Consider the following 24,116-nt stretch of genomic DNA (forward strand, 5'->3'; position numbering starts at 1 on the left):
CAACTGCAAACCTGAGGAGCATGGGATAAGCAATGCTGACTGGCCTTGAGGAAAATGAACAAACCCACAGCATGACAAGACTGAAATAATATTGAGATACCATTTCTGAATAAGTGTTTATAGTGCCCTTAACATCACAGTAAAGTAAATATACCCTTAATATATTACAAAATTATTTTTAAAAGCCAGCAGGAGCACAAATCAAGGTTGGCACCTCACTCAGTTCACAAAGACACACATTTCTGGCTTTAACAGGCTCTCTGGAAATGCTGCTGGTTACAGCAGACATAAGCATTTCTCCAGGCTAATCCAATAGCAACAATGAAGGATTACTCTTAATTACTTAGAGCAACTCTTTCCACTGCAATCAAAATGCCCTTTCCACAACAGAAGGGCAGAGCAATAGAAGTGCACCCTGTGTTCCCAAAGGCTGGGCTGGGTGTCAAAGCCTCCCCATCAACACATAACCCACCCTGCTTGCCAAAGGAAAATACTTGCAAATTAGGTAACAAAATATTGCAAAATACCACTTCCCATTGAAAGGAAGCCCCAGTGAAACATACAGAAGAGCTTTTACTTTTGAAAAAGACCACTAAATAAGAAGATAAATCACCAAGAAAGCTAAGATGACGTTAATAAAGGTTTTTCAGAATGGATATTTCTGCCAACTAGACTGGTGACAGCACTGAAAAATAAATGCTGTTTAGACATCCATTTCAAATTGGAAGAAAGGAAAAAACCAACCCTTGCTATGAAAGCTAAGTGCAAGACTGGGTATGCATTATATTAACAATGTAAAGTAGATGCCAAGAAAATTTAAAGCAGCCATGCCTGTTTTTTCTAGACATATAAAAAACCCACCCCTATTCTTTATTTATTTGACCTGCGTTGGTGATCAAAAGAAATTATTTCATGCAAGTCACAATCACATCACTTAAAACAGTACTTTTATGCTGTGATTGCTTGGTAGCTTTGTTACAGATGGAAACAAAGAAACCACCCAGATCCATTTTCATCCTTAAATCATAATATATGGAAATGAGTGTAATTTACTTCTAAAAGGCAAGTTATCCAAATCAGCGTATTTGGCAAATCACTGCTCAAATCAAACTGCTGGGGAGATCTGGATGTGTAGATCAGAACATGCAGCATCAGCTCAGAGACACTGCTGAGCCTGAACAGAAGCAGTGAGAGGTCTCCCACCCATTTTTGAGAACTGCTTCTAAAGCCTTCAGGGCTGTAGCACATTTTTTTTATGAGGAAGCAGTGGAAAACTTTTCTCAGAATCTCAATATATTGTCTTGCTTTGCCTCTTTTTCATGCTGACTTAGATTTTCCTAAACACAACAGGAGTCGACTGAGCCAGACTTTGGAAATACCCAAGTGTAGGTTAATTAAGGACATTTAATTTGCTTTGGGGCCAGGCAGCTGGTCCCCTGCAGAGCAATAGAGCCCTGGTGAAGCTGGAGGAATGGTCACTGCCATGGCGTCTGCAGTGAATTTAACCACTGTAGGCAAGACCCTTGAGGTCTCAGAGTCTGATGTTTGTGGGCATTCTGGTACAGTCTCTGTCTGCAAGAGCTCATGAACAGCTCAAGAAATTGCCATAGCTTGTTGAAAGCAAAAGGAATAAAATCTCTCAGTATTTCCTTTACACCTGCTGTCAGAAAAGCAGTAATAAATAATACGGCACAATCCATGTACTATACTAGACCTTACATGGCCCCTGCAACTCCAAACATCCCTACAGCACATGCATGAGGGGAAGGAGGAGGGGAGAGGAGGAAAGAGAGGTGTAAGGAACATTATTATATCATTCTGAAGGATTCCTCCTCCTTTTAGATGTAGCAAAATTTTGGGAGCACATGAAAGCAAGATTTGCAATAGAAGAAAACTCTACCAACTTCAACACCCTATACATGGCAGAATGCTTACAGTTAACAAAACTGCAGAGAAAGTGACAGGAGAACCAAGGCCATGCAATAAATGACTGGCAGGAATTACAGCCCAACACCAGAGTGTTGCAGTTTAGTTTTCCATTCAGTAAACCACAGGCCTATGTTTGTTTGGATCTAGTAAAAGTTTAGCAATAACATGTCAAATGCACTTACTGTGTTGTAGGATGGGGAGGTTGTGGATCTTCCAAAAGCAGGAGGCCAGAAGGCAAGGTGCTGCCTGTGAGGACATGCCACCTGCATGGGGAGATGAACTGCTCCTGATGAAGCAAAAACATGTGCAGGCAGAGATTTAGATGTTAATCCCCAGCTAACAGGACCTGGCTGAAAAAATGAAGGAATCGATGTGGGAAGAGATTTTGTTTCAATTTAAGATGCACCTTGTTTGCATCACTCCTGGGAAGAAGTTGTGCTGTGCCCCTGATAAGCACTGTGTGCCTAGGACAGCTCCCAGATTGGCTTAGCTCCAGTGGAACTAGCTGGGTCAAAGTATCTTGTGCCTCTGGAGACAGCTTAGTGCATTTTGGCCAGTGGTTCAGCAAACCTGAACAGTCCTCCTGGAACTGGAGGGCTGGTTCCCCAAAGTTCTGGTGGTTGCAGTGAGAATCCCTGAGAGCTGACTCAGCTGATCTCAGCGACTTCACTCACCCATCTGAGCCCAGCCCAGGGCACACTGCACCCACTCCCCTGCCCAGAGACACAGCCCAGGGCACACTGGACCCACTCCCCTGCCCGGAGACACAGCCCAGAGCACACTGCACACACCCCCTGCCCAGGAACACAGCCCAGGAACACAGCCAGGCACAGCCCAGGGTAAGAAACATTCCCTTGTTCTGTGCCAGTGAAGAGAGTCCATGCTGGGCTTCCACCATGCTGGGGAGCAGCCCAGGAGTCTCCCTTGTCACTGCACAGGGCCAGAGCCATCCTGCCCAGTTGCTCTCTCCTCCCTGGCAAGCTCACAGCTCCCCCCTCCCATGAATGATGTGGATTTTGAGGCAAAGTCAATGACAGATAAAAGAAAAATATTAACTGTGATTTTTTTAAAGTGAGCCTGCTATCAGTATCACACAAGAGAATGACAAATCATTCATTGCTGAGGTGGTGTAGCAGAATTTTAATTATATTTCAAATAAATACAATGCTTAGATTTACATTTTGATGATTTAACCATTAGTGAAATTTTTACATAATCATTAAAGTTATTTTTCAAGGTACATAAGAACACTCTATATAAAAATACTTCTTTAAATAAAACATTCAAACCCACATTATTAGATCTTTGAAATGCCATAGATCTTATTATATTTCATAATCTGAAAAGGTTAGCAGCACAGGTATTTCATTATTCTTTCTAAGCATACATTCACTTAAATGCCTCATTTTGAGTTGGTTTTTTTTTCCCTTGGAAGATCTTAATTTTACCTTTTAAGCTAATGAGACTTCAATAAAGGCAATATAGAATGAAAAACGCCTCTGGTATTATTATATTCACATTTAAAGTATTTATTACTGAAGCGTGATTAACACTTTCAAGTAGGTTTATACTTAAAACAATTAAAATGAATCCCAACTGCAAATATGATGTTGGCATTTTAAGCACCTTCTGGACATCACCTTCTTTCCCCACTCCCCAAACACATTTCCAAAATCATACAGAGATTTCAAGTGCATTGATTTTTGGTTGCTCTATCTGCTACATCTTCTTGCCCCAGGTTTGTGAAGATTTGCTAAATGTAGTTCCCACTGATTCAGAAAGAAGTTGGTAATGCTCCGAGCTTCTAAAACAATAAAGCCCAGGATAATAAAAAACTTTAAACCAAATATCCAGACAGCAGAACCTATTGGACACTGCTGAGAGCTTTGGTTATAAAGCTCCATTTTCTTCTCATGTAGGTACCTGAGACATCCTCAACATTTCCTGAGACTTTTGCCAAAAAACATGAGAGGGTAATTAGACCCTTATTGATAGTGGGTTTTCATCCCCAAATCTGCTCTTTGATGGTGTGGTTCATTTCTTGTTCCAGTGGAAGTAGCAAGTATGTAATATGGACTCTGTCATCTATTTCCATACAGATTTCTTAAATTTTTCAGAGAGTGGAGAAAGGAGTTGTGTCTGACAGGACACAGCTGTGATTTACAGGACCAAGGCCTATACCCATCATTGTGAATGGCAAGAAGGGAATAAAACTAACCATTGGGGCATCAATAATTTTTAGTTTCATGTGCAATCCAATATGGTCAGACCATACAGACCAAATCTGTAAACTTCTATTTTTTATCCTCCATTTGTCAAACTCTGTACTCCTGCTCCTTTGTGAACCACAACAAGAAGGAGCAAACTGCTTATTTCCCAGAAAAATAACACTGCAGATACAGCCACAATGCTGCCCTTCTCTTCCCATCCTGCTTGTATAAGCTACAGAGAGAGATGGAACCACAGACTGGTTTGGGTTGGAAGGGATCTCAAAGACCATTTAGTTCCAGCCTCCCTGCCATGGAGTTGTGCTCACTAGACCAGGTTGCCCAGAGCCCCAGCCAACGTGGCCTTGAATCCTTCCTGGGATGGGGCACCATAACTTTCCTGGGCAACCTGTGTCAGTGCCTCACCACCCTCTCAGTAAAGCATCTTCCTAATACCTGATACATATAAATCTGCCCTCTTTCACTTTTAAACCTCTGCCCCTTGTCCCATGCAGCTTTCCTGTAGGCCCCCTTTAGCTACTGGAAGGTGGTGTAAGATCTTCCCAGAGCTTAAATTAAATCCTGCCCAAATGAAAAGGCACAACTGTGTTGTGTGCACATTCAGAAGAGGGCCTGAATTTCTCTTATATTTCTTGCCATCCCACTCTGTTATATAGTTAGTTAGTCTCTGCCTGTAGTGATAAAAATGGTATTTAGGTCAATGTGTTCTTTGTTAATTGCATTAGCCATGTGCCTAGGACTTAGGCTTCCTCTTCTCCCAGCACTGCCTTTGGCTATTAACATGTTGTCTTTAAATATATGTCACTATTAACAGTGTTCTTAATCTGTCAGGTGAGATGGATAGAGTTTGTTTTAGACAGACTAGGATAATCAGTGGAATGCTAATTACAAAATTCACTGGGGTAGCGAGACCTTTTTTACATAGAAACACAAGCCAGTTGCTACTTTTTATACTGAGTCTCCAAAAGCAGAGAGAAGAAATACATTTGTTTTCTGTACATGAGGACTAATCATACTTAATACTTTTTTTTTTCAATTTCTGCAAAATATCGTGGAATTTTATCTTGCAAATAGGATCATTTTCCCTTGGGAAAAAATAATATTATATTGGCTTTTATCTTCCAAGGGTTTTTCTGTCAATTTTTACATCACCTTCTATTAGCATTATTTTTCCTCTCCTTTTAGCAAAGATCAGAACAGAAGTGTGTTCAACCCCACACACATGTATACACCTCCTGAAGCAGATTTAGCAAACAGAAAACTGCTTCTGGCTTGGAAACAGAAAATTTCTGTACTTGTAGTGTTGCTAACTCCAGCAGAAGGAGCTGCATTACTTTAACAAGGGGCATCAAAATCAAAAGACCTTTGAGAGGTCTGTATTCAGATGCAGAGAAATGCCTTCTCCCTGTTTGTTTATGGAATATCACTGGATCCTACAAACTAGCTAAAATCCAGGCAGCCAGCTGAAAATGAATTGAGGAATTCCAACACCAGCAGAGACTAAGAGCTTCCCTTAGCTAAACTAAAGTTTTGAGTTTAACTTTTTTTTACCCCCAAAGACATTTGCTACATTTTGAGCAGGAAATAAATATCCTGAAACTATTAGCTATCTGTGGAGCTTTGAAAGGTAACATTTGTTGTGAAAGCCTCGGGGCTGGGGCTCTGCAGAATCCTGGCCAGAGGCCGTCGTGCCCCTCCGTGCCCGTCACCGCTCGGTCCAGGCGGTCCTGGGGTAGCGCTCCAGGAGTGCGTTCCTCAGCTGGGATGTGTGGAGCTTGTCTCTGGTCTCCACAGTGCAGGTGACCTGGAAAAAGAGTTAGAACCATTCCTGATGGCATGGCAGCAATCTCAGGCAAAGTCATTCCCAATTTAAACCTAAAATGCGCTCATAAAAATAATCAGTTCAAAACAAAAACTCTGCCCCTCACATCCGCTCTTTATGCGGGTAAGAAAACTGACATTGCAGACATCTGGGGCTCTTCTAGCCCATCTGCATGACCATAAACTCTTCCAAAACCCTGCTTTATTGCCTTCAAAGTTTAAATAAGTCAGGCTGATCCTCTGCTGGCTCCTGGGCAAGGTACTTGTCTGCTCTTGGCCTCCCTGAAGACATGTTAGCAGCTTCTCTTTTCCATTCCCTGGGGTATGCACGTGGCACTGCTGCCACCTCACCCACCTCTGACTCTTACCTCACATTTCCATATTTCTAGCAAGTGTTTGTTCCAGTACCTCCATCCTTCAAGTTTTTTATATTCTCCTTCTCTGGTCTGTCATGGAGCTCTTTATCCTATCCCCCAGTTCTTTATCATCTGTGCAGTATATTGGCTGGTTTCACCTCTCACAAACCTTCTTGCTTCATTCTCTTTTTTTATTTGCTTATTGCATCACTTCTAGTTTTCTTTTATAGTTGTTCTGCTGCTAAATAAAACAACTTGGGCAAAACTAATCTTGATAGTTTTTTTGAATTCTTCACTTGTCTCCACAGGTGCTATTGAAATCCTGTCACGTAGCCACTAAAGATAATAACTTCAATGGCATTTTACCAATAATATCTCTTTTTTTGCATATTCACATGTCTGCCTCATCACTTGAGAGCCTAGGCACTAGCAAAGATGAGGCACCAATGTAAAAGTGCAGAAGGAAAATTATACTTCACCATTTGAGCCTCCTAACTTCCATTACTGCTAGTCCTCCTGGAATAATCACTGGTGTTGAAAGTGCCACATAGGAAAAAGACCTCACAGAAACATGGAAATCTAGCAAGGAAAGGACCCAAGATGAGTCATGGTGCAACTACAGAGAGTTCATTGCAACAGGCAAATCTACAGAGAGCAGAGAAACCATGAGCCATGATAACCTGATGGTGGGCTGCTCCAGACATGCCCTGTCAAAATCAGAGCTGCATCCCTTCTAGAAAGCAACAAGGCAAAAAATAGTTTAATTTGTTTACAAGGACATTTCTGAATAACAACTTCGAATTCATGTTTTCTGGAACTGTCTTAAAATAACAATAAACCTTTTAGCAAAACTGTTGAATGAAAATATAAAATACACTCCAAGTTAATCTAAATAGCTGTAGCTCACTTAATCAGAAAACTGGCTACAGCTTCTCAAATATCCATCATGCAATAAGCCACAATTCTGATCTGGTCTTGTAATTCTTCGCCTTTTGTACTGCACAGAGTTCTCTATTTGTTTGGTTCTTTGGAATGCAAATTAGATGCTAATTTCTTTCTTCAAAAAAGTGGGATTTAATCTCAAGAGAAGGACAGTCACAGAGGACAAGTAATAATGAGGAAAGGGGAGAGAACACAATGATTGGGAAAAGTATCTGAGAGTGCCAATGTACCAAACACCCATTATCCATTCCCTGGTTCATATAAAATCCCTACAGCTTTGCAGTCATATCTTCAAGGAGACATACACATCTTGCATGGACTCTGTAATTTTAAAAAGCAAGATTTTCCCTCTTCCATTGCAATCATGCCTGTTTTGTCCTGAGTAAATCAATTGCTGCTCCTGGAACCAGACTGGATGAGGCAGATTTAGCCTTGAATGTCTGGCAGCAAGCTTTGCTTTGCCCTGGGAGCAGGCATGGGGAAGCATTTTGATTTATGGCTAATTATCCTCTCTGCTCTTTCCTGTCTGCTCATGATGGAAACCAGGCAGACCCCACTGGACTGGAGAGAGCTTGTGAACAGTTTGGATAAACACTGTCATTTTGTTCTAAGCATGCACCACAGCCAGTAGCTGATATGGGAGATATCATGTGTAGTGTATCATAAAAGTAGTAGCAGCAACAGCAGTGATAACAACTCCAGAAATTCACCTGATTTTTCACAGTTGTCAAGGAGAGGAATAGAGAACATTTGGTCAGCAGGAGTGAAGAGAGAATCACACAACAGCTCAGGGCAGCTAGAGATAGCAGCAAGGAAGGCAAGAATTGACTTTCTTGCTTAGATTAAGCCAATCTACACTGCAGTTTTACTTCCCCAAACTGCTCTCTTGCTTGCTCCACTTGGGACACAAAATTTACACTTGTCCAACAGAGCAGCTCTCACATTCATAGAGAGGTTTATGAGGTTATTTTATGTGGGATGCAGAAGCACCCCAGTACCACTTGCTATAGCAGGTTACATAGCTATCAATGACCTAAGAGTAAATGCCCCAAAATGGTCTCATTTAAGAATAAATGACAGAACCTATTGCCTGATCTTTCTTGTACACCAGACAAGGTAGCTTATGATGACTAGAAAAATACCTACTTTAAACTTATTTCATACTGATAAGCTCTCAGAAGTATATATGGGATTTTTGAACCTGCAGAGCTTTTATTGTCTGTGGGGCCAGCTGTGCACAGCACACCTTTCTTTTCAAAAACCCCACAAATCCACCAACAGAGTGCATTTTATGAATTTCTCTCATACATACCATATCTTTACTGGATTAAATAAATAAATAGTTATCTGGTCCAGAAAGACATTAAAATAACCGGTCAGATGGATCTTTTGCTGCATTTAAAGTTCCATTCCCTGTGACAGGTAATCTAAAGATACATTTCAGCCAAAGGGCTTAGTTAGCCTGTAAGATTTTTCAGAGCAGGCCTACAAGTAATTAAAGACAGAAGAGATTTCACTGAATATTGATGGCTTGTGTGTTTTATTTAATGACTGGAAATAATTGAGGAAGCAGGACAAAGGCTAAAAAAAAATTAAAGGAAAATTTGATTACTAGTTATTGCTGTGCAACACCAAAATCCAGATGCATAAATCCAAATACTCTTAGGAATTATACTGATTTCAATGAGAGGAAATTCCATAATTTCACAAAAGGAAGAAATTTGCAAAGTTCTGTGCTGAATAGGGTGGGCACCTCTACTCCCTTTCAACTGCAAGTTCTTATAATGGAAGCACTTTGCCTTTTAGAACATATTTTCCTAGATTGTAAAAATGAATTTGGCATCCTCTCAGCTCCCTGATGCCTACTATCTGTAGGTTGTGTGTGCATATATAAATAGTGGGTGGACATGCTGAGTCAATGTTAGAGAGCAGAGGAAATGCAAGTAGTACTGCTGAATCAAGAGGCTTCAGTCTTTTGTGCTTTTCCAGGCTCCATGTAAAGCTAATCCTAAGTAACTAGTGCAGTTCTTTATGTCTGTGAATCATCCATTGAACTTTTGTATCCTGCTTCTTTCATTCTAGAAATCATATTCATCATCTTAAGTTGTTGATGTTGGATTTGCATAAATTAGTATTCATGATACACCACATTTAGCAACACTATAGGTCTGTTTCCATGAAAGTCACTGGAGTTAAGAGTGGAAACTTTATTTATACACACTAGTTTCTGTTATATATTTAGAAAATATGGTTTCTTTTTACAAAATCAACAACTGGGCAATTTTTTGAATTATTTGGTAAACACCCAGTGTAGATTACTTCACATTACAGATTATTTGGTAACAGCAGTTCAATTGATGGTTTGGGGATCAGCTGCCAGATTGTCCCCGAGGTCAGACAATGGAATGCTTGAGAAAGAATGCAGCAGCTGTCACTGGTTGTGCAACCTGAGCCCTTCCTTATCTTTTGGCAATTGGTGCATCCAGGTGGGTGAGCAGAGCAGGAACAAGCTACAGCCACATCACATAAGGCAGGTAATAATCCAACAGGAGCACTCAGACCCTCCCCAGAGCCAGGCTCTCATTCTCCAGCTGGGCCAGGCTGCTCTGTACCACAGCCTGCTGTGGAATGCCATTAAACGACATGACCAAATTCTTCTGGAGGGCCTCAGAAGAAATGGAGTGTTGAGCTTCCCACTCCCAGAGCCTCCATTTGCAGTTGGGGAATGGAACCTGGAAACAGAGCCTTGCCCAGGGTCATGCAGGAAATGCTTTGGGAATGATAGCATCCTCCTGCACCTCTCAACTCCACAACTGCCTGCTCCTATGCATTCACTTCACAGGGCAATAACAGGGCATATGTTGGCAACTGGGGACTCTAATCCAAAATATTCCCTTCCAGCCTTTACAAAATGCAAGTTGGCCCAAACAAATTTATTCCAATTGACCAGAGTGGACTAAAATAATTTATTGAGTTCTGGCCTGAAGTGAATAAACTGCATGAGAAAAAAAGGTATTACACCACACAAAGCCAGGAATTCCAGCACCACTGGGAGAATGTGTAATGTTACTGTAAAGACAATGAAATATTTGATTTATGATTTAGCATTTCTGTGCACAGACAAGAGGGAGGAGTAATGTGGCAGATGTTCTTTTAGCAACCACTCTCTTCCAAGATCTTCAAAACCACAGCACAGTGAAGCTCCCAAGAGGTCTGAAGTGAACAGACCAGACAACCCCTAATGTCAGACAGGAGTGAGCTCAGAGGGAGCACTGCCACCGCTGCAGGGCAAAAGCCACCCACTGAAAAGCTGCTGGGGCAATTCAAGACCTTACAGAGCCCTCCTGGACCTGCCAGTTTGATTGTGCTGTAGTTTCAGTGGTGAAAAGACTTTTCTAGAAAACTGATGAGTTCAAAGATATTTTTTTTCAACCAGGTTGCCCAAGTCCAAAAATTAGACAGTTATTAAGCAGGCAAGGTGCTAATCTACTTCATAGCAAAGAATGTCCTTACCTTATTAAGTTGCTTATTGATTTTGCCCATTGACTTCTCCCTGAGCCAATACTAATATGAAATTAAAGGGATTTTAAATTGGTTTAAAGAGATTTATAGATGGAAGCAATTTAAGTGATAAATTGTTCCAATTGAATCTGAGGAATATCACTGATGGAGAAGAGAGAAAGTTCACAAAAATAAATTGTAGCTTCCCCCCATGGATTGGGTAGTCCTTTAGATCTCTGTATCCAGTTAACTGGTGATACCAGATGATTTTTTTCATTAGCTCTGATCTTTTTTCTGTCTAGATATCCCCATCTAACCTCCTTCAACAGCTGTCAAATGTGAAGCCTACCAGACTGGTTATTTGTCTGATTTGCTAAGAGTTCCCTATTTCAATATAGGGACTTTGGAAGCAGTTCCCTAACCAGTCAGATCAGAGTGAATTAGGGTGTAGTCCTCTGTGAGAAAGAAATCTAGAATGAATCACAAGGGAAGAGAATCTAAACTGGAGTTATGTGCAGGCAGAATCCTAAAGAAACTGCCATAATATTCCAAGGAACACAAGCAGCTGATCCCTCTGCACAAGGCGCTTCTTACTCTAATATAAACATACTCCTTCCTTAATTTAGTAAAAAAAAAGTCTTATTTTTGCCAGTAACACATTCCAAAAGTATTTTTTCCAGAAGTTTAGTTTGAACATAAAATTTCATGTTAGAAAGTCCTTACTTCTTCATGAAATCAGACTATCAGCAAGGATCTTCCCACAGAGTGCTCCAAGTGTGCACTAGATGAACAAACACTAATCCAGAAAGGCATTTCACTAGAATGAAAAAACCACCAATCCAAGCAGCTCTATCATCCTGATAAGTGACTAGAAGCCAAGTTTCTCTTCTTTAGAAATAAAAAGCTAAATCTAAAAGGATGATTAAATACTGAGGCAATAATCTTGACAGGACAGATTCAGTGTTTCAAATCTGTATCTATGCTCACTGCCCTGAGCAAACACCTCATGTCTGTCAAACACAATCTATATTCACAGTCAAAAACACACATTAAAGTCAGAATGAAATGGATATAACTGCAATGCCTTTCTTGTTATTACCACCAGTGCAACACAAAGTGGTAATTTTGGTTCTTAATCCAGGTTTAAATTCATGTCTTATTTTATGTGCTGTGGTTTACATTAAAAAAATGCTTAAACTATTTTGATGACACAGGTCTTTGGCTCTTAGAAACAACAAAGAAAAACCAAAATATCCCTCACAGGTATTAGCTTTACTATGAAGATTTGTATTTTTTCTTGCACCTGGATTAAGCAAATTCATTTTGGTGCTTACATATAAACTCTATATTTTACCCTTTTTGATTACATATGCTTTAATTTTCAAAGAAAGTTCCACAATTCACTGGATGTCACCAGATAGAGCTGCCTGCAGAGGTCTGCACGTCTGGGTCACTACTTTGTTCTTCACATCTAATTATCCAATAGCCTCTCCCAGACTGATTGAAAGCCATCATGCAAATCCAATATCCAATTAAATTATACACGGATGCAAATTCCTCCCTTCAACCTTTTTGTAGTGCAACACTGTCAGATTCTTGAAGTGGACAGTCAGTGAAAATACATCGTGTTTAAAGTGCAGAGAATAGCACATGGCACTGTTTTCATTCAGGGCCTGTATTTACTAAAAACTAAAACAAACAAACAAGCAAAAAATAACTGAAAAACCAAAACCCCAAAACAAACAAAAAACCTCAAAAACCAACCAAACAAATATAAAAAAAAACCCCACATAAGACAGTAGATTTAATCTAATTTGCTTAATAGCATTAATAAAACCTACAAGCCTCATTCCATAAAAATGGCATTGGAAACTTTGTAAGAGTCACAGGTTTTTTTGAATCTAGCCTTCAGTGAAAAGTGTTTCCAGAGCTGTTAGTCACTCAGAGGGATTTATCCACCTCATGCAGTGAGTGTCATGCTATCTCCAAATCACCCAAAGCTGTGAGCTGGCCTATCATTATGGCACACTGCAGAACAATGTGGGTTAAGTCCTAGATGCTTGACAGTATTGATGATACCATGTACCACAGTGATCTTTCATCTACCTCTTCTTTATATCTGCAAGTGAAAATATTGAGCAGGCTTTCGTATCCAGGCAGGAAATTAAATTTAAAGGCCAAAATCAAAGAACTTGCTGACTCAGTAACATTTCTGCACCCCAATTATGAGCCCATTTAGAAAGATCTATAATTTCACTTCCACCTGAGGTTTCTCAAACTAAGTCAGGTTGGACCTGGACAGTATGAAATCAGTAGGACCACACCTTTGCCAAACCAGTTGAAATAAGAGAGACACCATGAGATAAATGGTCCTTTTAAGAGACACCATCAGCTGGTAGCACTTCTTCACTGTTTTGACAAAGGAATACTGGCTTTCCTCTGTGCCATTGTGGATAAGAAACAAAACTGAGTCCCTAGTTAAAAACAAGGATTCCTTAAGAGTAAGGGAGCTCTCTACATTGCTTTAAGGCAAACATGTCAGACAATTACAGCCAGCCTACACAGCTGGCTCTTCTAGTTCTGCATGGATGCTGCAGCTTGCTCACCTCCCCCAGCAGCCTGCCACACGTCAGGAGGGCTCATACCAGCAGCAGGGCAATACAGCACCTGCAGTGCTTCACCAGGGTGGTGCAACAGCAGGTAAAACTGGTCCTGGGTTATTTATAAGCCTGCTAAGTGTTTGGCAAGTAGCTGTATAACACAGAGGAAATAACCTCTGACAATCTCTGTTGGACTTCAACATAGGCATAAAGAGACAGGAAAACAGAATAAACCAGGGGAGGCCAGTACTGTCAGAGAAACTGAAATTGCAATCTCATCTTACCTCGACAGTGAAGAGCTCAGACGTCACAAATGTGCGTTCTTGTTTGATATCCAAAACTCTGCATCAAATAAGGGACAAGTTAGAGATCACAACAATCCCCTGTCATTGCAAAACAGTTTCTGTAAGTGTTTGGAGACTATATATCTTTCCTTCTTTCTGAATTAGACACAATTCTATGATATAAAGGTGTTTTCAGATTGTAACAAAAATGAAGGAAATAAAAACTTTTCTGCAATATAACAAGAAAAAAATCTTTCATTAATTAATTACTTACACACTTGGCTTCAGAGATGTTTGGAAACATTTCCCAATATTTAATAGTCTTTGTGCTAGTCTGTGATTATATTTCCCAAATATTAGTCTGATTTACCTTGCTTCTTCCCGAGCCAAAATCTCCAGTAGCTTTGACATGTCTCCTGGGCAGTCAGAAATCACAAGGGAAAATCTGCACACTCTGTTATCCAGGGTCAGGGCACGAGCTATGCACTGTTGCAGCAAATATAATTCCAGGTTTCCACTGCATATAACAACTGCCACTCTGAAAACAGACAGAAAAATAGGAGTTTTGATAAGTGTGAAGGAACCATAAATCATAAACACTGCATCAATATCTGCCTAAGTGCTTCCCTCAATAAGTTTTACATGTCAGAGGGCTCCTGCCTCTCAGTGTCCATTGAGAGCAGATAGGGGAAGCCTAGAACTTGCCTGAGTTGGTTGGTCTGAAATGTTGTTTTCATTTTGTATTTCCTGGAGATTTGAGTGTTGTTAGACATAATTAGCTGGAGAGCTGTAGGTCTAGGTTTCAAGTTTTAAAAATTTCACATAATTCTCCCCCGGAAGTTCTAAGTTTCACCCTCTTACTGCTCAGACAATGTGTATTTTCAAGGCTCTCTGTAACCATTGATTAAACTCATCACAACTCTAAAAAATGAGTGCAGAAATGTTTGAAGTGCAAGTGAAGAGCCACAAGATTAGTCTATGAAAATCTCTCTCTGCAGAGTCAAACCTAACCTCTTTGAGACCAAACCTTTACATTTTCCCTTTTATTTTAGCTGTACTGAAACGTGTTGTTTGCTGCTCTGTTTGCACTGTCAGCCTCTTCTGAAGAATTGCCTCAGCAGTATTTTAGTGTACAATGCTGTGCACTAGAAACATTATTTTGTCTTGAGGACATGTATGTTTAACTACATTCTGGACTATGACCTGAGCCAAGGCTCAATCCACTTAAGTGCTGAGTCCTCAAGCTGGGAGGCAAGGCAGCACTTAGCCACAGGTTCAGCACTAAGCACAAGGATAATCCCTCTGACTGTGTGGACAGTTCTCAGGACTGGAGGCACTGGGTCACTGCAGCAGACAGCCCAGCTCGTGTCCCACCACACACTGAGCTGGATTCCACAAGGGGAACAAGAGGAGACAATGGGCTGACAGGAGCAGGACACTGTCCTGGCAGGTGTGATGATGCCTCAGGGAGCTCTAACTGCCTTTCCCCCAGATATCTGAGAATTGAGGAAAGGGACAAGACTAGTCAGGTCCCCAGGCTGGCATTTGTCAGGTTCAGCACAGTCTTACCACCCGTGACTGGTCTAGTCAGTCTGAAGTTTCTGCCACCAATGAGCCCCTTGCCAGTTCAGGGGCAGGGACTGCCTTGTCACCCACAGAACAAGTAGATTTTCACCATTTCCTAGGACCAAGGTGCCCCCAGCCCCATGTTTTTGCCACAGTTCCCTGTCTGCAGTAGCTGCTGTACCTTTTACCCTTCAACTCAGGCAGCTTCCCTGCCACCAGTGCTGCAAGTGCAATGGCCCCTTCTGCATCCACTGTGGCTCGCTCATACTCCAGCAGCCTCAGCATTGAAATGAGGATGTCCTCCTCCCTGAAAGCAAGAGACCTGGGTCAGAACAAATCAAATCAAAACAGCTCCCAAAAGCAGAAGATAACACATTTATATCTAACTGTGTTCTTGCCATCCACCCAGATAGATATGACCCCAAAGTGGTGTTACAGAATGCTGTGATGCTGGGGGTGAATGTACACCTCAGACTACTCATTAACTGAAAGACAGGATGGCTTTTTTATTAGAAATATTACCTAAATTCTAATAGTAAGTATATTGCACAAATGTGGCCTTTTTGTAAAGATTTAGAAAAGATTTGTCAAGGGCTGCCTTCAAGTAGAATACAAGGACAAGTTTTACACTCAGAGGTGACCAGGTAGTGGTGGCAGGTGAAGTTTTGGCCAAAGGGTCAGTTTGGACAACACTTCAGTCATATCACTTAGTTTTAGGTAGTCCTGTGAGGAGCTGGGAGTTGGACTTGATAATCCTTCATGAGTCTCTTCCCGTTTGAGATATTCTGTGGTTCTGTGTTATATGGGTCTGGGTTCAAAGTCTTCAGTGCCCTTCTTGGAAGGAAAGGTTCCCCATCCCCACACTGCCCCAGTCTCTGTATGATGGCAGCTCCTGCCAACCTGCTCTCCACTGCACATGCAGAACCACCACACCCTGCTGGTAGAGCTCATTTTTCATATACAACAATGTCCATCCAGTATTATTCATTTCACTGTTTTTTCTTCACCTACCTCACAGCAACAACTTTATCCACAAGTTTCCCAGTCAGCTGCAAAGAATTGCTGCCAAAGCAAACTCCACTCACATCTGCAGATTTCAAAAGACAAAAATATGAAGTTGGCTGCTTTAGACATATTCAACATATTTTAGAGTCCTGGCTGGTTTGTGCCCTTAATGAGTGCAGCACACTGCTGTTACATGACCTTAAGTTGCTTGATTTTTTTTCATGTGACAGAAATGTGTTTGGCAATGAAAGACCAAATCTCACAAGAAGATTTTGCCTTTTTGGACCCCTTCAAGAAACTTCTGGTACTTCACTGGCATTGTTGAAGTATGAGAGTGACCCAGCAGCCCAGAGCTTTTCAGTGTTCAACGAGGCTTGAAGGAGAAGAGACCCAAGCACAACACTGGGTTTGTTAGCTCCAGCAGGACAGCTGGCTAAAAGTGCAGACGGGCAGAGCTAACCAAGAGAAATTAGAAGGTTCTTGTAAAACTTCCAGAGATTTGAATATCAGGCAAACAGGATGTTCTTAAATTGCTTAACAGTTGAGATTTTTTGAGCAAATGATATGGAAACAACTGTACCATTTATAAACACTTTTGTTTTGAGAACAGTTTTGTGTCTAAAGATTAAAGCACTACATCATTTTCCTACCTTTTCCCAAATTAGTCTTTTACACAAGAGCTTTCCCATTGAATTCACTGGTTTAGATGCTGTGTGTGAGCAGTGTTCAGATAAATACTCTCATAATTCTAAGTATTCATGTGCACTGGAAGTAGTATTTTACCCTATTAGAGTGTGGGAGAAAATGTGGCAGAAGTTGCTGTTACAGATCAAACTAAATTCTGACTCTTCAGAGAACTCCCTTAAAATATGTTTGAACTGAAATAATAAGAAAATAATCTAATTGGAGAAAATTGTTACCACCTTTACTTTACCTCCCAAAGAATACTGCATTTTCTCACCTCCATAGAAGTGATGATTGTTGCAGGCCTGGTCCTCAGTTGGGTGGCCAGCTTTTAAGGACTGTTGCAATACTGGGAAACTTTCAGATTCAACTCCCTGAGGAAGAGAGATGTTGTCACTTTTTTATTGAACCAGTTGTAACAGAAGTTGCCACCAAAGTAGATAGCAAAACCTACAGAAAGTTCTTCATCAAATTAACAATTAATTTCAAGTTGCAAAACAACCACACTACCACTAAGCTTATTCTGTGGCTTACTTAGGACCAAATTTTTCCAGTAAGAACTTATTTCAAAACACAGAACTGTATTTGATTTGCTTAGGAAATGTCTTCCCACACTTTTCTCTTAAATCCAGCCAAACAGCCAAGGGACAGGAACTTCCCAGGATCTTACAGGGTCTTCTCTGAGGCAAAGTCCCCAGCATAGGCAGTATCTGCAAGTGTCACTAGATACCAGTGTCTTTTGTAAACAGCTGTGGTGAAAGCCACCCAAATGCAATGCTTAATAGGTGAAAGGCAACTTACAATTACAGAAATATGTGGGTTGAGGTGTTTGAGTGCAGCAGCTGACCCTGCCAGCAAGCCACAGTGGCCTCCTGCAGGGAAAATCACTGCGTCCAGCTTTGGCACCTGCTCGTACATCTCCAGCCCCACGGTCCCCAGGCCTGCCAGGTACACAGCACTGTCCTCCCTGGGGGAAGGAAGGACACACATCAGCTCCCTGAGGTCACAGTTGTCAGTGCACTAATAATAATAATAATAATCTACTGCTTTCAAGACATTGTTCAGCAGAAGAAGATAAATGTGAGAGTAAATCAGCAGCACATGGGACGATGCAACAGGACGGGGCCATCGGGTGGACCACAGCAAGCTTCTGCCCACTGGCAGAAAACTTGTGCTGTAGACAAGCCCCTCAAAGAATCTTCAGATTGAAGAGCACTTAACTCCCATTGCTATCAGGTGTTTACAGAACTGGCAGGAAGAAGTCATGTTTCCACTGCCATCACTTCCTTCAGCTTCACAAATTTTAAATGTTGCAGTCCAAACTATGATCAAAGCCTCAAAAATAAATCTCCTCTTTACTTATCAGTGGATTTAGTGTTTGGGATGAATGGAAATTTTCATGAGATTTAAGCAGTGTGTTCAACCTCACAAACACCAACCAGATTGCTAGAGTTGTCTTTCCACAGTCCAGGGCCAATACCTGATACCTTTGCATTAAGCAAAGCATTTAGTCATGCCAAAATATTCACTGGTAAAATACTTTCAGGCAAATGTAGTATAAAGAATAGGGACAAGCAGCATCAAAAAATTGAAGAAAACTCTACTATACAGTCACACGACTGACTTGGATCTATTTCTAAAAGCTGGTTTGCATTTTATTTACAAGTTAGCAATGACGTAAATGTAGAACTATATATAAGAAAAGAAATATGAGCTCTCTGCACATTCTGCTTTTTCTGGCAAATGGAATTACAGATCCAATGACTGTACTTGATTTACTTGACACAAGGATGTTTGGGTACTAGGAAACTGTTTTTATTACTGTTAGACAGGCACAGAGAGGCTCAGCATAGGAGCACAGAATTCCTGCAAGGAGACCAAGGCCCTTGAGAAGTTACCTCACATATATATCAAGACACAGAAAACTCTTCAGGGCAAGGGTATATATTACTACATAAGAAAGCATAAGATTAATGAACTTCTGCTCCTGTAGCACAGCCAAAGACAAAGGCAAGAAATCATAGTAGAATGAGTAACTGAATCCTTGTATTTACTGTCTTTATCAAGATACTGAAGGAGTTATCTCCTCCTTCTTATATGTGACAAAAATACATATCTGGCCTCCTGAACAATTCTGGAGACTTATTTCCAAAAGAGATTCAGATTTGAGTTTGTGGAGCTACCCCACATGGGGTACATGGGGTACAAGGGGCCTGCAAAAATGAGTGAAGGCTTGGGATATTCAGTGAAGGAATAAAGCCTCTCTAACAACTGAGAACTGTCCAAATGAGACTGCTCTGGGCACAGAGAGCTGTTAGCAATTTGTATCAGTATTTCAGATCATCATGTTTTCCTTGCTAACATCCAGTTGAAACACCAGTCCACTGATCAGCCATCAGCTTTTTAATAAAATGGGTGATTTTCTTTGCATTGTGATTCACAACTTTTGCTTTTTGAAAGCAAGCGTATCTCTGAGTATCATATGCCATTGAGGCAAAATGAAGGAACAGGGCAGATAAATCTGAAGACTATGGACTGACACAAGCATTTTTGAGCCAGAGCTAGAAACTTGGATATTTGCCTTCTGAAATGTATGATACATCAGCCATCGAAGATGGGCTGTCAGGCTTTAGTTTTCCAATGAAGGTTTGGTGTGGCAGCTAGAAGGCTCTGTTCCTATCTGCTCCAAGTAAAGGGCTCTGAGTCTGTTGGACAGAATAACAGACTAATCAGATCACAAATGATCAGGTTTGAACAGCATTTAGATATGGAGTTGCATAGGGAAAAATGGGCTCTCAAGCAATGAAGGTGTGTAATTCAATCTGCAGCACTCCTTCCTCCCTGATTCACAAAGGAATCTTTCTCACATCCTCACAGAGGTACTGAGTTAGTTATTGGCAATAGTCACATTGCACTTATAATGAGGGCTTGAGCCCCTATAGTTAGTAAAAATTTCATGACACCTAGGCAGCAATTAGGCAGACTAAATGATTGAATTCCAATTTGAAAAATCACATTTCCTTCCTGGGATTCCCCAGGAAGTTGCAACTGGGTAAAAAGTGTCCTTCACCTATTTGAATTCTTGCATGATCGTTTTCGTGACACAGTATTTAATTGCACTCAAGCAATTAAAATCAAGCAATTTCAAGCAATAGGAAGAGCTGACAATGACACACCCAGCTGCAGGGCATCGCCCCTGCAGGTACAGCCAAACCCAGTCACGTAGTGTCTACTTCGGGAAGGGCAGAATGAATTACTGGGTGAGGAGACCCAAAGACCAAATTGCTAGGGATTGTATCCAAGCTAGAATTAAACTGCAATAAAATGACATTTTGGAAGTTCCATTCTAACACTTGTGAGATCAGCTGGTATTTTACAAACAGCTTTGGCAAGTGACAAAAATGTGTAAGACCCAGATGGAGAAGACTGGCTATCCATAAAGACATATTACACTGGGAAATCTCGCCAGGCCTACACCCAACAAAATATTTTTCAGATATCCCATTATGAAAGAGCTCAAAATTAAAGTGGGGAGTTTCTACCTTTTTTTTTCCTTTCCAGTGAAAAATTGCATCTGTGAGGTTTTAATTAAATGTAGTCACAGATTGAACAACTCTGTTTCTTGTCACCTGAAACCTGAAATAAATCAGAGTGCTTTAATATTATTAATGGTAGCATGTACATTTAGAGTTCCTCAGCGTTGGATGCTGAAGTTCTACACATGCATTGTCCCTGGAGCATCATGAACCTGGAGAATATCTACCTTACATAACTTAAATCATTATTTAGGGAGGAGAGGAAGATTAAACATCAAATTACAATTAAGCAATTTAGTTCTTACATGTGAATGTGATAGTTGATGCAAACCAGCTGGAAGTCAATACATCAATTGAAAAATGGCTGACAGAAATTTGGAAATCACAAAGTTATGGAAAACTGTGGTTTAAAATTCTTTGGGATTCAGGGCAGCTCATTCTCCACCAAAAATCCCAGTGTGGGACAAGACTGTGCCCATGGTGGCAGACTAGGCACAGGAACCAGCCCTGTGTGTCACTGGCTGCTGGCAGAGCTAAGAAGGGAGTTGAACATTACAGTTTGTAGTGTTGCCTTCCCAATGCACCAATCGGGAAAGCAGTGAGGACTTCCTCTGTTCTGCTCATTCTGGCATTTTCTTTCCAGGCAACAACACTCATCATTACTGTGTGTAAGGCAGCAGTGCCTGGGAGCTGGGGGGGAACAGGCACTCCCTGCAGGGGATGCCACACAAACAAGAGCAGGACGAAGCCTGCACAGAAGCAGCAGTGGTAGGGGGACAGTGACATTCCAGATCAGGGCATCAGAGGGACCACTGTTAATGATTGGTCCCTCTGTGCTTTTGGAAATCTTTCTTGAAGAAAGGTAAAAAAAGAAAGGGGGGGGTGGAGAGTGGGGAATGCATAAGAGGTTACAGATGAAAAAGAAAAGGGAAAAGCTATCAGTTCTAAGATTTTGCCTGTCTTATTTATAGTTTTTTTTAAGATCTGCCTTGTCCAGTGACCTCAAATAGTTCAAATTTAGATTTGTGTTCATCCTTAGCTACTTTAAATGTATGTGTGAAGTAGCTTTGTAATCATCTTTTTTTCAAGGCAGCATCAGTTTTGCTCCTCACACCAGATATGGGAAAATCTTAGAGCATAATCCTTCTCTTGCTCCACATTATCCCACTGAACCCTTTGCACTAAAAATTAACTTTTACCCACCAAACTTCAAACAAACCAGAAATGAACCCTAGCCTAAATGTTTCTGACTGGGTTCCTAAAGAATTCATCTACAGCCACTATCATCACTACAGCCACCTAGTGAGGGGCTTGGAACACAAACCCTGTGAAGAACAGCTGAGGGAGCTGGGGTTGTTTAGCCTGGAGAAAAGGAGACTCAGGGGTGACCTTATCACTCTCTATGACTCCCTGAAAGGTGGCTGAAGTCAGGTGGGGTTGATCTCTTTCTCCAGGCAGCACTGACAGAACCAGAGGACACAGTCTCAAGCTGCACCAAGGGAAATTTAGGTTGGAAATTAGGAAAATGTTTTTCACAGAAAGAGTGATAAAGTACTGGAATGGCCTGCCAGGGAGGTGGTGGAGTCACCATCCCTGGATGTGTTTTAAAAAACACTGGATGTGGCACATGGTGCCATAGTTTAGTTGAGGTGTTAGGGCATGGGTTGGACTCGATGATCTTGGAGGTCTCTTCCAACCCAGTGATTCTGTGAATTCTGTGAATCATATTAGCCCATAGAAATCCCTAAACACAGAGTTTGCCTAATTTAGGGGCAGAGTGTTTCTTTTTGGTCTCCAAAAAGACCAAAACAGTTGTTACAGAAAGACATAATTTGTGCCTGGGAACACATAAGTGTCCATATTGCAGGTAAGAGGAGCATTTTGACGAGCTGTGATAACATTTTAATGAAACTAATTGTTTTGGCAGAGCTGTGTGAGTGTCTCATCAGATCTTCCTGAAGAGCCTGGTGCTCACTTACTCTTCGAGGTAGAGGTAGCCGTTCTCCTGTGCCAGCCTCCGGGCGTGCAGCTGGGAGTCCTTGGCAGTGGTGCCGTAGGAGATGACCATGGCTCCGTAGTCGCGGCACAGGCGCGCCCTGGCCGGGGCCGTGCCCGTGGGCACGATGACAAACACGGGGACACGGAGCTCTGCGGCGTGGTAAGCAACAGCCATGGAAAAGTTACTGTCCAAGGCCACGATCACCCCTTTCCTCTGCTGCTCCTGGAAAACAGGGATGCTTATTGCACGTTGTACAGTGTCACAGAGCTGTCCCATAGGATGCTGGAGCATTCTATTCATCTGACTTCCTTTCTTCCCTTTACTAGCTGATTGAATTGTGACATTATGGTATATGCATGTCTGGTGTGATCTCAGGATTTACACACAGAGCTAAAACAGCACAAGAGCAATCCCTGTGCCTGCACTCCTCTGGGTTCAATTCTTGTTCCATTGGAAAGAGCTGAAAAACTCCAACTGATCACAGAAGAGCTGATATCTCTGCTCTGCCTATATGACATTATTTCATTTCAGGCTTCCTTTTAATAGAAGATATAATTTATATTACGAAAGGCAGGAATAACCACTGCTCTGGGCTGTTGTCTCATGGCTATTATAACAATTATTACTGCAGAGACTCCTATGACAAAGGCAATAACCTCCTATGACAAATGATAAACAAGCTATTCATGTAAGAAAGCTGAAATTCATTACAAAATCAATTGGTGATCTAGATCCTTGTCATCACTCATTGTCATTCAATTTCATCACCGCTCATGAGTTTGGTGGTTTCAACATATCAGAACTACAGTACACATAAAAACATTTGCATCTTAATGCCACAGAAAAATGCTGATGTTTCCATTTTGCAAGCTTTTGTTTCAAACACTTTTAAGAATTTCTCCAGAAGATCAGCCAATTGTAAATAAAGCAGTATTTTGCATTCAGACCTATCTCTGTTCACACGCTGTGTTCAGTACAATGATTCTAAAGACAAGAAACACTGTGATTCCAAGGAGATTAGAGGCAAATTTATCTTCAACTCTGCTCCATTTTTGTGAAGCAGAACTAAACCTACTTCTTTTTGAATGCGGACATTTTGCCATACCTGAGGCAGTGACATCAGAAGGTAAAGTACACCTCGTTCCTTCACAGACCCTGTGTACTGGAGGAACTCTTTCTTCAGGTAGATGTCCATTCCATACTGCTTGGATAGCCTAGAATACTGGAGTAGATAAATAATATTATGTCAATATATCTACTATTAAGAAGAATCTTCCACACTCCATCAGCTGCCTGTTGAGGCATGAGTTCTATTGCTATATATGAGCTCTAAAAAGTAAAATTCATCTTCTGGTTCTTTATAAATACACAACAGTGTGTTGTGACCTACCAGGTCCTTCTGCTTTATGGAAGAGATTTTCAATCTCACAGCAGTGAAATATAGACCACATGCCATTAAGAACTCTGAAAATAGCACTTGCTTTGGATCTTACTGCTCAAATACAGGCATTAAAATAAATATTTTCCATTATTGCAAAACCCATGTTTCCAGCACTTGCCAGAACTGGATATTGAATACCCAAAAAATAAGGTCATCATCTAATAGATACAAAAGACATCAGAAAATACCTCCTTGAGCCCCATTACAGCTCTGCTGTAGTTTCC

The 24,116-nt window shown here is 41.1% G+C and overlaps 1 protein-coding gene across 4 annotated transcripts in view; it reads right to left on the reverse strand.

The window, feature by feature from the left end:
* Positions 1-3,073: 3,073 nt before the first annotated feature.
* LOC106861219 (uncharacterized) overlaps positions 3,074-24,116 on the reverse strand; it is a 54,183-nt gene continuing 33,140 nt past the window's right edge. For all 4 annotated transcript variants that reach the window (XM_088168892.1, XM_088168891.1, XM_088168894.1 and 1 more), the window contains 9 exons: positions 23,557-23,673; positions 22,432-22,673; positions 17,718-17,883; positions 17,194-17,290; positions 16,239-16,314; positions 15,409-15,534; positions 14,032-14,199; positions 13,662-13,719; positions 3,074-5,961 (listed from right to left, as the gene is read on the reverse strand). In XM_088168892.1, the coding sequence (XP_088025018.1) occupies positions 5,863-5,961; positions 13,662-13,719; positions 14,032-14,199; positions 15,409-15,534; positions 16,239-16,314; positions 17,194-17,290; positions 17,718-17,883; positions 22,432-22,673; positions 23,557-23,673 (1,149 nt within the window). In that variant the 3' untranslated portion in view covers positions 3,074-5,862. The remainder of the gene's footprint in view (positions 5,962-13,661; positions 13,720-14,031; positions 14,200-15,408; positions 15,535-16,238; positions 16,315-17,193; positions 17,291-17,717; positions 17,884-22,431; positions 22,674-23,556; positions 23,674-24,116) is intronic.

Source organism: Sturnus vulgaris, chromosome 8 (genome assembly GCF_052056855.1).
Source record: "Sturnus vulgaris isolate bStuVul1 chromosome 8, bStuVul1.hap1, whole genome shotgun sequence".
Taxonomy (NCBI): Eukaryota; Metazoa; Chordata; class Aves; order Passeriformes; family Sturnidae; genus Sturnus; species Sturnus vulgaris.